General features: G+C 46.1%; 1 protein-coding gene across 1 annotated transcript in view; it reads left to right on the forward strand.

Annotated features, from left to right (window-relative positions):
• MBIP (MAP3K12 binding inhibitory protein 1) overlaps positions 1-14,891 on the forward strand; it is a 44,192-nt gene that overhangs the window by 14,601 nt on the left and 14,700 nt on the right. Inside the window, exons 4-6 of the mRNA XM_033950689.1 lie at positions 9,100-9,165; positions 11,963-12,115; positions 14,101-14,198. Coding sequence (XP_033806580.1) covers positions 9,100-9,165; positions 11,963-12,115; positions 14,101-14,198 — 317 coding nt within the window. The remainder of the gene's footprint in view (positions 1-9,099; positions 9,166-11,962; positions 12,116-14,100; positions 14,199-14,891) is intronic.

A 14,891-nucleotide genomic window follows, 5' to 3' on the forward strand; every position in this document is an offset into this window, starting at 1 on the left:
TTGATCCTAACTCAGTCTTTTTTGAGATGGCACAGAATAGTGTCTTCTTCCCAGAAACACACAAAACAAAACTTGTGAGGCAAATTCAGGAGTTTTGCAACCAGCCAATCCCTACAACTTACATGCTAGTGTAATTGCTGTAACTTCTTAAAAGTCCTCTTGAAACTCCATATTCCTTATACTTTAATCAGTGGATAGATTGTGCTCAGAGACATGGCTTCCTGAAGAAATTTTGAAACGTGGCACGTCGAGGCCAGAGAACTATACATAAAAGATAAGTGCTTTTTACACAATCTTTCAAGTCATGCACATATAAAAGTGTGTTAAGATGGAAGTTTTGCAATGATTGGGTGGTGAGGTTTTTGGGGGACTTTCTGTCCCCTTTTTTCTCCATGTCTATGAGCAAAATCTATCCACTGATTAAAGTATAAGGAATATGGAGTTTCAAGAGGACTTTTAAGAAGTTACAACAATTACACTAGCGTGTTTTTGTTTATTTTCTTGAATTTTTTCACGCTGTTTGATTTTTGAAGTTATTTTCCTACTGTGTAGTTTTGACTTAATCCCTACAACTTGGCAGTATCTTCAACTGCTGGTATCCATGGTAGCCACAATAGATGTGGTTTCCTGGACAAGAGTCCACTTGTGCCTATTTCAGGTGGTCTCTGCAATCGGAGACCCTGAACCTCCCACTGTCATGGTCATACAAGGCATGGAGCAACCTGGACTGATGGCTGATGCCACAGTCCTTGAACAGAAGAATGCCACTATGCATCTCCCAGTGGACAGTCCTGACGATGGATGCCAGTCCATTCGGCTAGGTAGCTCATTGTCTGGGACATCTGGTGCAAGGGCGGTGGTCCCCATCTCGGAGGAAGTGGTCAATCAGCCACTTTGAACTGAGAGCAATTCGATTAACTCTTCAAGCCCAGGACAGTGCTCTAGAAGGAAGGGCATTCCCAGTTTTCTAAGACAATGCGACCACAGTAGCCTATGTAAACAGACAAGGAAGCACTGGGAGTGCATCACTGAGCATGAAAGCTCACCTGCTCTTTCGGTGGGCAGAAGCCCATCTTTTAGCCATCTCAGTGGTTCACTTAGCTGGGGTAGAAAATGTATAGGTGGACTTGCAAAGTCGGCAGACCTTGGATCCCGGGGAGTAGTCTCTTGGAGGACCTTAGACTGCGTATTCAGGCACTGGGGCATCCGATGTTTGACTTCATAGGCTCAGCATCCAGCAAAAAAGGCATCTTATTTCTTCAGCTGAAAGTATGAGCCCAGAAGTGCCAGTCTGAAAGCTGTAGTCCAAGTCTGGCCAATGATAGGCAGAGTACTTTGGCAGGTCAGCATTCACCCAGGTTGAGTGATCTTGGTAGATCTAGACTGGCCGAGGCATGCAGAGGGACAAGGCTTTCAGGCTTCTCTCACAGGGTCCAATTGCCCTGGAGCACTTTAGGCTTATGGCAAGGCTATTCACCTGATGTCATTGCCACACTCCTAAGAAGCAGTCCATGTTAGCAGGCTATGTGAAAGCCTGGAAGTGTTTCAGGAAATGGTGTGAGTGATGATACTTGGACCCAATGTACCAATTTCAATGGTGCTCGATTTCTGCAGGACAGTCTGAAGAAGGATCTGGCATTTGGCTCTCTCAAGGTACACAGAGCCAGATTTTCCTGCTTCAAACAAGTGTTTATTGGCTCCCATCAGATGTTTCTAGATTTTTGAAAGGAACCTTACATCTTCATTTTCCAGGGTGACGAAGTCCGCATATGAGCCTTTGATAAATCTGACAGTTTTCTTAAACTTCTCGCGGATGTCGCAGCCATTGACAGCTGCAGGCGCTGTCCTGCAGGGAACTTTTTCTTTGCATCTCAGAGGCTAGCCTCTCTATTCAGATAAAGGTCATATCCAGTTTTCACATGAACCAGGAAGTGCACCTATAGGAGTGAAGAAAGCAGATAGTGTGTTGAAAGTAAAGTTCTGGATTTGTGACAAATTTTGATTGTTACTTGGAGGTGACCAGTGAGTTCCAGCTGTCTGATCACCTCTTCGTGCTTACAAATGGATCAGGATGGTCATATCTTCCGCCTATATTGGAAGAGGAAAGCAGTCTCCAGTGGTAGTGAAGACATATTTCACTCATGGCATTGAGTTATCTTGGGCAAAGTCTAGAGCAGTCTCGCTTGCAGAGATTTACAGGGTGGCAACTTGGTCCAATCTCCACATGTTCACTAAGCTTTACAGGGTGAATGTAGCAGTTGGGCTCGACACTTCTTTTGGGTACTCGGTGCTGGCAGCAGGCTCATCAGTCCCACCCTAGGAACCAGGGACTGCTCTGATACACCCCAGTGGTCAAGACTGCTAGTCCTATTGCACAAGAAGGAAAGGTTAGGTCCTTACCTTGCTAATTTTCTTTATCCCAGGACAAGCAGGCAGCCTATTCTCACATATGGGTGACGTCATCGACGGAGCCCGGATGCGGAAGCCTCGCAAGCAGACTTTCTTGTAGAAACTAGAAGTTTCGAGTCAGTCGCACCCCGCATGCATGAGTGCCTTCCTGCCCAGCGCAGGGCACGTCTCCTCAGTTCTCAGTTTTCCGCGGAGCCAAGAAGTCCGTTTTTGAGACTCTGCGTTTAACTTTGTTACTTCGTGCCTTCTCTTTCTGCGATTTGTGTTTATTTTCTTCACAAATCGCTGTTTTCTTTTATTTCTAGTTAAAAAAAAAAAAATTATTTCTTCCGTTCGACCGCCGGGGCAGGACGCTCGGCCCCAGCCTGTGGGCTTCGACTTTGCGGTGGCTATTTTTCCTCCTATGTCCCGACTAGCAATGGGCTTCAAGAAGTGTAGCCAGTACCAGCGTGCAATTTCCCTCACGGACCCACACGGTGCCTCAAGTGCCTTGGGCCGGAATATCAACCAAAGTCTTGCGAGCGCTGTGCTACTCTTCAACCTCGAGCCCTTAGATGTCGTCGGATTTTAGTGGAGAAGCTTTTCAGGATGGATTTTTCGACTACTTCCCCAACTTCGAAAGCGGCCTCTGTCCCACTTTCGACCGAGGGTCCTTCTGCCTCTACTACTCCGACCTCGAGCCTCATCAGACCTTCGTTTGCAGCGGCTCTTACCTCGACTACACTTGCTCTATCTTCCCCTGCATCCTCAGGTCAGATAGCTCAGCAGAAAGTTCCAGCGGTGGTAATCAAGGTGGCTAAGACCTCCAAGTCGAAGCACATTTCCACTGCCTCTGTGGAACCTCCAGCCAAAGCAGGTGGTCCGGTTTCAGACACGGATCCATGCTTGCCGGCTTCTTTCCAGACCATGACAGAGAAGCAATTCATTCAGTTCCTCACTAATATGGGACTGAAGCTTGCTACTCTAATCCAGCCTGGGCATTCTGCAGACTCCCGCAACGTCGAGCCTCTAACTATGTCTCTGGCTGAGACTACACACTCTGCAGGGAGCAGAGTCTCTGCGAGTTTCTGGTCTGGCATCTGTGCATGTGAAGCAGTGAGCAGATTCTTTGCAAGTGCCTCGACAGGAATCCTCATACTCCATACAAGGAGCAGAGTCTTTGGGAGTGCCTCGGTTCCTCCATCAAGCCTTTTGAGCTTCGATTCACATCTTCTAGCCCTATCCATTCATTGGTAGCAACATCTGCTTCCATCTCCGGGGCGAAGTCTCCTCGATCTTCGAGATCTGCTTCCAAGCACCACTCTCACCGAGGATCGAGGCCTTCCTCGAGGCATACTTCTAGACATACTTCTTCTTCCAAAGAGCGTCCTTCTTCCACTAAGCTTCGATCTACACCTTCCAGCTCTACTAGACCACTGACTCCTCGATGGAGGTCCCCGCTTCCAGCCCTCGAGGACTCAGCAGTTTCTATTGCTTTGTTCAGGTCTCCTTTCTCTTTTGATGCTTATTTTCCTGCCGAAGCTTCATCTTCGACTCAGGCTGCCTCGATGTCCTTGAGTCCTTCTCGAGGCAAGGTATTAGCAGACCAGCTATCTTTCTCTTCTTTTCTTCGTCAGATGGCTGCTGACCTTGACCTTCAATTGTATGCTGGTTCTAAATACTCTGGAGAACCTCGAAGTCATGCATCTTCCTTAACCTCCTGCAGAGTCACTTAAGCTTCTTCTTCACAAGCTTTTGTCTCAGACTTTTACACGATGCCTGGAGACTCCTTATGCAATTCCTGCTGTTTCAGGCAAGTTGGACTCAAGGTATAAAAATTTACATTGCAAAGGATTTGAGAATTCACAGTTGTCTCACCAATCCTTACTTGTGGAGTCCTCCTTGAAAAGGTCCCATCCTTCCAAGGTTTATGCTACCGTTCCTCCTGGAAGGGAAAACTATGGATAAGTTTGGACGTAGCCTCTACCAAAATGCCATGATGTTCTCGAAAGTCCTCAATTACAATTTCCATTTTGTTACTTATTTCAAGTTCCTCATTGATCTTCTTCCTAAATTTCTGTTTTCTAGATACTCAAAAGCACTTTGAATTTCAAGAGGTCATAGCTACTCTGTCACAACTCAGATTACATCTACTTCAGTCTTCTTATGATGCCTTTGAGTTGTCCGCCAGGGCGACTGCTTGTTCTGTAGCAATGTGCCGCCTAGCTTGGCTTCGTACCATTGACATGGACCCTAATCTTCAGGACCGCTTGGCTAATGTTCCTTTTGCAGACAATGACCTCTTCAATGAATCTATCGAGGCAGCCACCAAGAAATTGCCTGAACATGAAAAATCCTTTGCTTCTGTTGTCAGACCTAAGCCCAAGCCAGCTCCTGCCAAGCCTGCATGCCCTCCTCCAATTTTCCAGGGGCGTTTTGCTCCGAGAGCAGCTCCTTACACTTGCCCTTCTCTCAAGAAACAGCAGACTCAGAAGCAACAAAAATCTCAACCTTCTGCTGCACCTAAGGCTACGGAGCCTTTTTGACTGTTTAAAACGGAGCATAACCTCCACCATACTGTCTCTGATCTCTCTTCCCCCTATTGGAGGTCGTCTCCATCATTTGTACCACCGATGGGAGACCATCACTTCTGGGTGCTGTCAATCATCAGAAAAGGAGACTCTCTCTTCATTTCACTCAGGTTCCACCAGATCTTCCTCCAAGAGAGTATCCTTCCAGTCCATCCCAGACCGCCCTTCTTCTTCAGGAAGCTCAAGTTCTGCTTTGTCTCCGTGCCATCGAACCAGTTCCTTTGGAACAGCAGAACAAGGGGTTTTACTCCCATTACTTTCTTGTTCCGAAGAAGATGGGTGATCTGCGACCCATTCTGGATCTCAGGGCTCTCAACAAATTTTTAATCAAGGAAAAATTTTGAATGTTGTCCCTGGCATCCCTTTATCCCCTTCTCGATCAGAATGACTGGTTATGCTCTCTGGATCTCAAGGAGGCCTATACTCATATTCCCATTTATCCGGCCTCTCGGCAATATCTCAGATTTCGGGTGGGGAATCTGCGTTATCAATACTGAGTGCTGCCCTTTGGCCTGGCTTCCTCTCCCAGAGTATTCACCAAGTGCCTGGTGCTAGTAGCAGCAGCTCTAAGGAACCATGGTCTTCAGGTATTTCCCTACCTAGACCACTGGCTCATCAAAGATTCAACATCTCAGGGGGTTATTGTAGCGACCCAACGGACTACGTGGTTCCTACAAAGTTTGGGATTCGAAATCAACTTTCCCAAATCACAACTTCAACCCTCTCAGAATCTAAAATTCATAGGAACTGTTCTGGACACTATCCAACTCAGAGCATTCCTTCCACAACCACGGTTGGAAGCTCTCTTTCAACTCTGTCATACAGTGTCTTCCCACTCTTCCATCTCAGCGAGACACACGATGGTGCTACTGGGTCACATGGCCTCCACAGTACACGTGACTCCTTTTGCCAGACTTCACCTCAAAATTACTCAGTGGACCCTGACATCTCAGTGGACGCAGGTTTGCGACCCGCTTTCTCGACACATTGCAGTCACTCCTTCATTGAGACAGTCTCTCCATTGGCGGATGCTCTCTTCCAATCTCTCCAGAGGCTTGCTGTTTCAAACGCGCCCCCCCCCCCATCAGAAGGTCCTCACAACAAATTACTTGACCTATGCTTGGGCACTCATCTCGATGGACTCCGTACTCAAGGCCACTGGACCAGTTCGGATTGTCAATGTCACATCAATCTGTTGGAACTCAGAGCGATCTTCAAGGCTCTCAATGCTTTTCAACATCTGCTTCACGACCAAGTAGTCCTCATTCGGACGGATAACTAAGTCGCCATGTACTATGTCAACAAACAGGGAGGGACGGGATTGTCCTCCCTTTGTCAAGAAGCTCTGAAGGTTTGGGACTGGGCAATTCGCCACAACACCTTCCTCAAAACTGTCTACATCCAAGGGGCAAAAAATTGCTTGGTGGACAACTTGAATCGTCTTCTGCAACCTCATAAGAACATAAGCAGTGCCTCTGCCGGGTCAGACCAGAGGTCCATCCCGCCCAGCAGTCCGCCCCCGCGTTCTGCTCCAGGATATATTCCTCATCACCTCAAGGCAGATGCTTTTCTTCTGGAATGGACGAATCTCTTCCTGTACGCATTCTCTCCATTCCCTCTCATTCTCAAGACTCTTGTCAAGTTGAACGATCATGCTACCATGATTCTGATTGCTCCTCGGTGGCCGAGACAACCTTGCTACTCCCTTCTACTTCAACTCAGCAGCAGGGAGCCATTTCTTCTACCAGTTTTTCCATTTCTGCTTACACAGAGTCAGGAATCTCTGCTTCATCCCAACCTGCAGTCTCTACACCTGACAGCTTGGTACCTCTCAACATAACTCCTCAGTTTTCTCAACCTGTAAGAGACATTTTAGAGGCTTCTAGAAAGCATACCACTAGACAATGTTATCGCCAAAAATGGACAAGGTTTTCTATGTGGTGTTTTTCTCACAATAAGGAGCCTCAACATTCCTCCTTATCTTTTGTTTTAGAATATCTTTTGCACTTATCCGCCTCTACATTGATCCAAGTCCATCTCAGTGCAATTGCTGTTTTCCATCAGCCTATTGAAGGGAAACCCCTCTCTGCTCATCCGGTGGTTTCCAGATTCATGAAAGGACTTTTCAATGTCAAACCTCCTCTCAAACCGCCTCCAGTAGTTTGAGACCTCAATGTTGTTCTTGCTCAATTGATGAAGCCTCCATTTGAACCAATATGGCTCTTCTGAAGTATCTCACTTGGAAAGTGGTGTTTCTCATTGCCCTCACTTCTGCTCGAAGAATCAGTGAGCTGCAAGCTTTAGTTGCTGATCCACCTTTCACTGTGTTCCATCATGACAAGGTGGTCCTCCGTACTCATCCTAAATTCCTCCCTAAAGTGGTTTCAGAATTTCATCTCGACCAATCTATTGTTTTTCCAGTGTTCTTTCCAAAGCCTCATTCTCATCCTGGAGAATCAGCTCTTCATACTCTGGACTATAAACGTGCTTTGGCCTTCTATTTGGAACGCACCAAACCACACAGAATTGCTCCTCAACTTTTTGTCTCCTTTGATCCAAACAAGTTGGGACATCCAATCTCTAAGCATACCATCTCCAACTGGATGGCTGCTTATATCTCATTCTGCTATGCCCAGGCTGGATTACATCTACAGAGTAGAGTCACAGCCCATAAAGTCAGAGCAATGGCAGCTTCAGTAGCTTTCCTCAATTCTACACCTATTGAAGAAATTTACAAAGCTGCTACTTGGTCCTCCGTTCATACTTTCACTTCTCACTATTGTCTGGATGTTTTCTCCAGACGCGATGGCCATTTTGGCCAGAGAGTATTACAAAATCTGTTCTCCTAATTTGCCAACGCTCCTACCATCCCATTCTGGTTAGCTTGGAGGTCACCCATATGTGAGAATAGGCTGCCTGCTTGTCCTGGGATAAAGCACAGTTATTTACCGTAACAGGTGTTATCCAGAGACAGCAGGCAGCTAATCTCACAATCCACCCACCTCCCCTGATTGGCTTCTCTGCTAGCTATCTGAACTAAGGAGACGTGCCCTGCGCTGGGCGGGAAGGCACTCGCGCATGCACGGTGCGGCTGACTCGAAACTTCTAGTTTCTACAAGCAAGTCTGCTTGCGAGGCTTCCGCATCCGGGCTCTGTCGATGATGTCACCCATATGTGAGAATAGCTGCCTGCTGTCCCTGGATAACACCTGTTACAGTAAGTAACTTTGCTTTCCTGTAAATAGGAATGGTAGTCTTGACGTTCACCCTGTCGGATGTATACTAACCTGCTTTTTGTTTCAGACATGCCTGCTTAGTCAGATGTCTTGTTTCTTATCGCCTACCCGATAGGTTCAGAAATGACGAATTAACTCATAAGAGCTACATAAATATTGGTACTGATGTCATACAGGTAGATGGTTCCTTTCTATTACATCTTTGTTTGTTTCATTTAGGTTTGGTTAATTAGCATTGTTCTTTAATGTTGCAGTTAGCAGCAGACGCCATCCATTAGAGTTGCAGCTCACCAAAGTATGTGTTGGAAAGTTTATGGGAATTGCATAACTTGATTTACAACAAGATTCCTGAGGCAGGCCCTTCACGGGCCGAAACACAATCATGTTGAGTCCACTACAATAAAAGAGACTGAACACCAATTGGTTACCTTTGTTGTTGTGTTCATTTAGAGCAGAATAGACATGTAGTTTTGGGGAATTTCCCTGCACCCCTCTCTTATGTTTGCACTCTAGGAATTGCTAGAAGCTTTGGTACCAACTGATGGGGTGGAGCTCATCCCAGAGTGATGGGAGGTAGAACATGAAAACAGAACAGTGGGCTCTCAACAACCCTCGCAACTAATGGGGTTTAACTTGATAGTCGAGACTGCCTACCATTCCTGTTTACAAGAAAGAAGATTAGCAAGGTAAATACCTAATCTATCCTTTAACCAAATTGGCACTCCATCATGCCCTAATATTGCCCTATTTATTACAGGTATTAAGTAACTTAAGTTGACAACACTCTCTGCTGTTCAGTATTTCCTGATTGCCTTATGTGTCTGTATCTTTTGCATTCATAATGAGATGCTTACCTTAGTTTCTTTTTATTTTCACTTTTTGCAGAAAATAGCTGTGCCAGAACAGATGCAGTTTTCACACCATATCCTGGGTTTAAGAGCCATGTGAAGGGTAAGCTTGCTTTTCTGAAGGAATCAAGGGTTGGCTTTCTGGCATCCGTCTACTAATCTTGGGTGTTACTAAATTCACTGAGCCAAACCATTGGTGCTTTATTTAAAATGTTTGCAGTTTTGGCATTTAGGTAGTAGTGGTGTACTGGGGGTTGCCTTACCATGATTTAGGAATTTCACTGAAGGTACTTTGAAATAGAAGGCATGACGAGACCAAAAGATGATTATTCTTTCTGGGGCAGACAGACAAATATGGAATAGAGGATGCAGAAGTATTCAAAAGTTTGTGCAAGTGTATATTTGCCGGCGTATAAGACGACTGGGCGTATAAGACGACCCCCCAACTTTTACAGTTAAAATATAGAGTTTGTTATATACTCGCCATATAAGACTACCCCTTCTTCCGCACACCTTCTGCACAACAAATAAAACTTAAAAGAACATCAGAATTTATTTCAACAATTTTAATTAATTCACTAAAGCTGAATAGAACAATAAACCCATGGGAGCTGCCATGCTATTTGTTTTCTAAACTGTTAACCAAACTGAAACTGTCAATGATAGAAGGAAGATAACACATAGAGGGAGAGAGCAAGTGCCGGGCAAGTCCCTAGCAAGTTTGCTGGCATGACAGTTTCCCTTTAAAAGCCTTCAAAAGCCTCCTGTTCGCCCCCGCAACTTCCTTAAGGGCTAGACTCCACACACGGCCGCATGTGCGAGAGACGTAGTAAAGAGAAAAGGGGTGGGGCCAGAGCGCCGCTGCTTCCCGCTGCGCAGGATGAAGGAGATGGCACCCTTGTCACACTGATGTCCCGCCATGGCCCCGCTGATGTCCCGGCAGGTTTACTAGTACCGTAAGCACCGTAAGGAGGTAAGGAAGGAGATGTTAGGGCATGTAAAGTAAGGGCATGTAAACAGTAGAGAGTTGCGCGGGGACAGAAATCCCACCCGTCCCCGCCAAAGTCCCACCCGTCCCCGTGAGGATTCCCTCCGTCCCCACCCGTCCCCGCGAGGAATCCCCTCCGTCCCCACCCGTCCCCGCGAGGAATCCCCTCCGTCCCCGCCCGTCCCTATAAACTTCAGAAATAGTTATTTCATTTAATTATGCTACTGAATTAAAGGCTCTGGTAGAAACCCATTTACAAATAAGCAAAAAGACTTTATTAATTTGAAAATATTAATTGGGAAGAATACATACTTTGCAAATGGGTTTCTACCAGAGCCTCTAATGTTTATAAATTTTTATCAACACAACTAATATACTACTTTATCCTGAAGCAAAATAAAAAAAATGAAATATAATTCTTTTCCTACCTTTGTTGCCTGGTTTCTGCTTTCCTCATGTTCTCATTCAATTCCTTCCATCCACTGTCTCTCTTCCTTCTGCATCTTCCATTTGCTCTGTTACTGTGCCTCTCCCTTTCTTCCCCCTTCCAAATTGGTCTGGCACCCATTTTCTTCTCACCGCTCCCCCCATAGTCTGGCATCTGTCTTCTTCCCTGCCAGCGTCTTCTCCCTACTCTCTCTTCCCCATTTCCTTTCAGCGTCCTTCTCCCCCCATCTTCCCCATGTCCTGTCAGCGTCCTTCTCCCCCCTCTGCTTCCCCATGTCCTTTCAGCGTCCTTCTCCCTCTCTGTCTTCCCCATGGCCTTTCAGCGTCCTTCTCCACACACCCCCCCCCCGTCTTCCCCATGTCCTTTCAGCGTCCTTCTCCACCCCTTTGTCTTCCCCATGTGCTTTCAGCATCCTTCTCCCCCCTCTGTCTTCCACAAGTGCTTTCAGAGTCCTTCCCCCCCGCCCTTCCCATGGCCTTTCAGCATCCTTCTCCCCCCTTTGTCTTCCACATGTGCTTTCAGTGTCCTTCTCCCCCCTCTGCTTCCCCATGTCCTTTCAGCGTCCTTCTCCCCACTCCTTCTCTACCGCCCCAGGTGCAGCACAGCCGGCCAGGTCCCCTTACTTTTGTGGCACTTCCCCGACCGACTGACAACAGCCCCGGTCCGACAAACCTCCCTGCCCTTAACTGCGAATCTAAATTACCTTATTACAGCTGCTGTAAGAAGATAATTTAGATTCGCGGCTACAGGGCAGGGAGGATTGTCGAACCGGGGCTGTTGTCGGTCGGTCGGGGAAGTGCCACAAAAGTAAGGGGACCTGGCCGGCTGTGCTGCAACCGGGGTGGGGTGGGGCGGGGCGGACCGCCCCCTCCCTTGGTAGCCACTCGAACCGCGAGGCTACTCTCCTCCTTACCTGCACTGCCTGCAGCACAGAGCCAAACGGAAGTCTTCCTGACGTCAGCGCTGACGTCGGAAGGAGGGAGGGCTTTGTTTAAGCCCTCCCTCCCCTCCGACGTCAGCGCTGATGTCGGGAAGACTTCCGTTCGGCTCTGTGCTGCAAGCAGAGAAGGTAGGGAGAAGAGCCGCGCGACTGAGTACATCCAGCCCCGCAGGAACCCCGTGACCCTCGGAGGCGTCCCCACGGGATCCCCGTGACCCTAGGGGGCGTCCCCACGGGATCCCCGTGACCCAAAGGGGGAACCCGCGGGATGCCCGTCGTCCCCATTCCCGTGCAGCTCTCTAGTAAACAGTACCCGGCGTATAAGACGACCCCCGACTTTGGGGAGGATTTTAAGGTACTGAAAAGTCGTCTTATACGCCGGCAAATACGGTAATTAAATATTCTCAAAGTAATTTAATTTTACTATCATATAAACTTAGAATGCTTAACCCAACAAAAGGTACCAATAACTTTGATCTTCTAGGTAATTTAAATCCAGGAGCAACTAATTTTTATTAAATCAGTTTCTAGAGTTTTGAACATGTATGGTCCTCAGACGCAATCTGAAGCGGCACAAGATTCCAACTCTAAATCTCCAGCTCTGAATGGTGGCTGTGGTAATCCAGCTGTTGAAGAAAGACTGCAGAATATTGAAGCTCATTTACGTTTGCAAACAGGTTAGTAAAATTTTTACATGCTTCATAATAGAAATTAATTTCATACTTATTAATTTCCACTTGTACCAATATAATATGGGTCCAGGTTCCTTGTTTGCTTGTGGATAACAGATATTCCATGTATCAGTAATATAGAAACTTCAGATCCATTTATATTATTTTGCTTGTACAGGTAGAAATATTGCTATAGCACTTGATTTAACAAACTGGGTTAAATCAGTTAATTTAAATATGAAACCATGTAAAAAATCTCATGAGGAAATTAATACAAATATAGTAATAAACAGAATATCATAAATTCATGAACTTTTGAATCTTGCATTGATAAGGGCCAAATGTACCAAAGAGTTTTTCTCATTTTGTGTCTACAAAGAAAATTTATAGTGATAAAATGAAGAACTGTACAAGAAATCATGTTAGAAGTAAATACACAATACATTTTCTCCATAGACACAAAATGAGAAATTATTTACACCCTGATCAGAGTTTATAGTCCTGCATTAACTTGGGCCTTTGTACAATAGTAATGCCGAATCATTGCCTTTATCCACATCAGTTTCTACTTCTTCCTCCACCCACCCCCCTCCGAGCTGTGAGCTTATGTTTATGCTGTTTAACAAATGTTTTATGTGCTAAAGTTCTCCCAATATGTGCCTACAGGAAGAATACTGTATATACTCAAATATAAGTTGAGACCACTGTTCCCTCTAAGCTGAGCAGGAGTCCTCCACCCACAGTCTCACCAATAGAGGGTGCTGTTTTACTGTCACATTTTTCAATTGTGAGGGACAGGCAAGTTCTGCAGGACTCCAGGGAACATACCTGTCCTTAGCGACTGAAAATATTCCACCCCCTAGTGGTAGCAATGCAGCTGGAGGACACCTGCTCAGCTTAGGGGGAAAATGGTTGATTCTAATATCAGATGGGGGCTTAATACTCAAGTGCCATGCCCTGCCAGGATCTGTACCCAGTGTCCTCTCCCTCACGCCCGCCCCTGCCAGGCTCTGCACTCAGCCCCCTGCCCTGCCAATTTCTGCACCCAGCCCCCTTCCCTCCCTGCCCTGCAAGGCTCTGCACCCAGCCCCCTTCACTACTTTCCAGGCTCTGCACTGCACCCTGTCCCACCTGCTCTTCCACCTCTGGTGGTCTAGTGGTAGGCCGGGACAGGAGAGATCCCTCCCATGTCCCAGCCCACCCCCCTGCTTACCATTTCTGCTATACACACACACACCCCTCTGCATACCTTTTCAGTTATCCCTGGTGGTCCAGCGGTGTATGGGCAGAACCGCACTCCTGCCTTGCGCTTCTCCTTCTGGGCTCGGGACTCGCGACGCACAAGCACACAGTAACGAGCTTCTCGATCTCCCGCGTGGCCCTGCGCTATTAGCAGAATGGCTGCCACCAGGTCCCACAAGTTTTGCAAGAACTGGCGGCAGCCATTCTGCTAGTGGCACAAGGCCATGCAGGAGCTCAAGAAGCTCGCTCCTGCTTGTGCACTGAGAGTCTCGAGCCCGGAAGGAGGTGCGCAGGGCAGGAGCGCGGTCCTGCCCATACACCGCTGGATCACCAGGGATAACTGAAAAGGTACAGGGGAAGGAGGGGGGTAAAAAAAAAAAAAGATTTGTATTGGAAGGGAGACGGGAGGGATCTCTCCTGTCCCTGCCCATCAAGTTGGGGAGGGGGTCGGGTGATGACCCAAATATAGGATGAGAGCCCCATTTTGGGGCCTTTTTTTGGCCCAAAAATCTCATCCTATATTCAAGTATATACGGTACTTGATTTATAGAACCCATAGAGTTGCCAGAAATTTTGTAGCTGTTATTTATGAGTAGGAAAGTGCTTATACTGACCCCATATTTTAAATAACAAACGCCAAAGATTTTACACTAGAATTTAATTCTAGCTCCTATTAATGAGGTACTAAGTAATCTAAATGTTGGATGCAACATTTCTTTTTAAAAAATTTTATTTGAACTGTTAAAAAGGTGGTCCTGTACCTAAGGACATTTATCAAAGAATTAAAAAGCTTGAAGACAGAATTCTTGAATTGGAAGGGCTTTCACCTGAGTATTTTCAGACTATGGTGAGTAACTCATATTTTCTACTATATTTTTAGCTAGTCTAGAATTGCTGTATTTCTTCCAAGAAGAGGCTGACATCATTTGTGCTTTTATGTACTTGCTGTACAGGGATATAATCGGTACAAAATAGCAAATCTCTCAAGCATATAAAACATTGTGTGTACACATAAACCAGAAAAAGAGACCAAAGTATCCCACAAAAAAAGTCACAAGGCAAACACAAATCAGGTGGAACACTGAATGTTGACAATCAGCAGTTTAACAAAGATGATGCTGACAATCCCAAATAATGTATGGTAACAATAAGTGAGACAAACGGTGTTGATTTTCATGTCAATGTTGCACCACAAATTTTTTTTTTAAGAGCCAAAGTGCAATGTTACTCGCTGTTACAGTTGACAATATAAGAGAATTGTGTTTAAGAATATCATAAAGTTCCATCTCTAATATAAGAAGAAGACTCCCACTGTAGCCATACTAATGGCACCCAACATAGATAGACATTGGCAAGACTTTATCTTCTGTCTCTAAGTATGATCAGTTTGGAGAATTGACTAAGCCTGCAGTAGTCAATATGGATGCAATGTGGAAAGCTATTGAAAACTATGGACTCTAACCTCAAAAAAGCTGTTTCAAATGGTACGTTCAGATATTTGCACAATCAGCTCTCAAGTGAATGGTCACAGAGTAATGTT

Source organism: Geotrypetes seraphini, chromosome 7, assembly GCF_902459505.1.
Source record: "Geotrypetes seraphini chromosome 7, aGeoSer1.1, whole genome shotgun sequence".
NCBI lineage: Eukaryota > Metazoa > Chordata > Amphibia > Gymnophiona > Dermophiidae > Geotrypetes > Geotrypetes seraphini.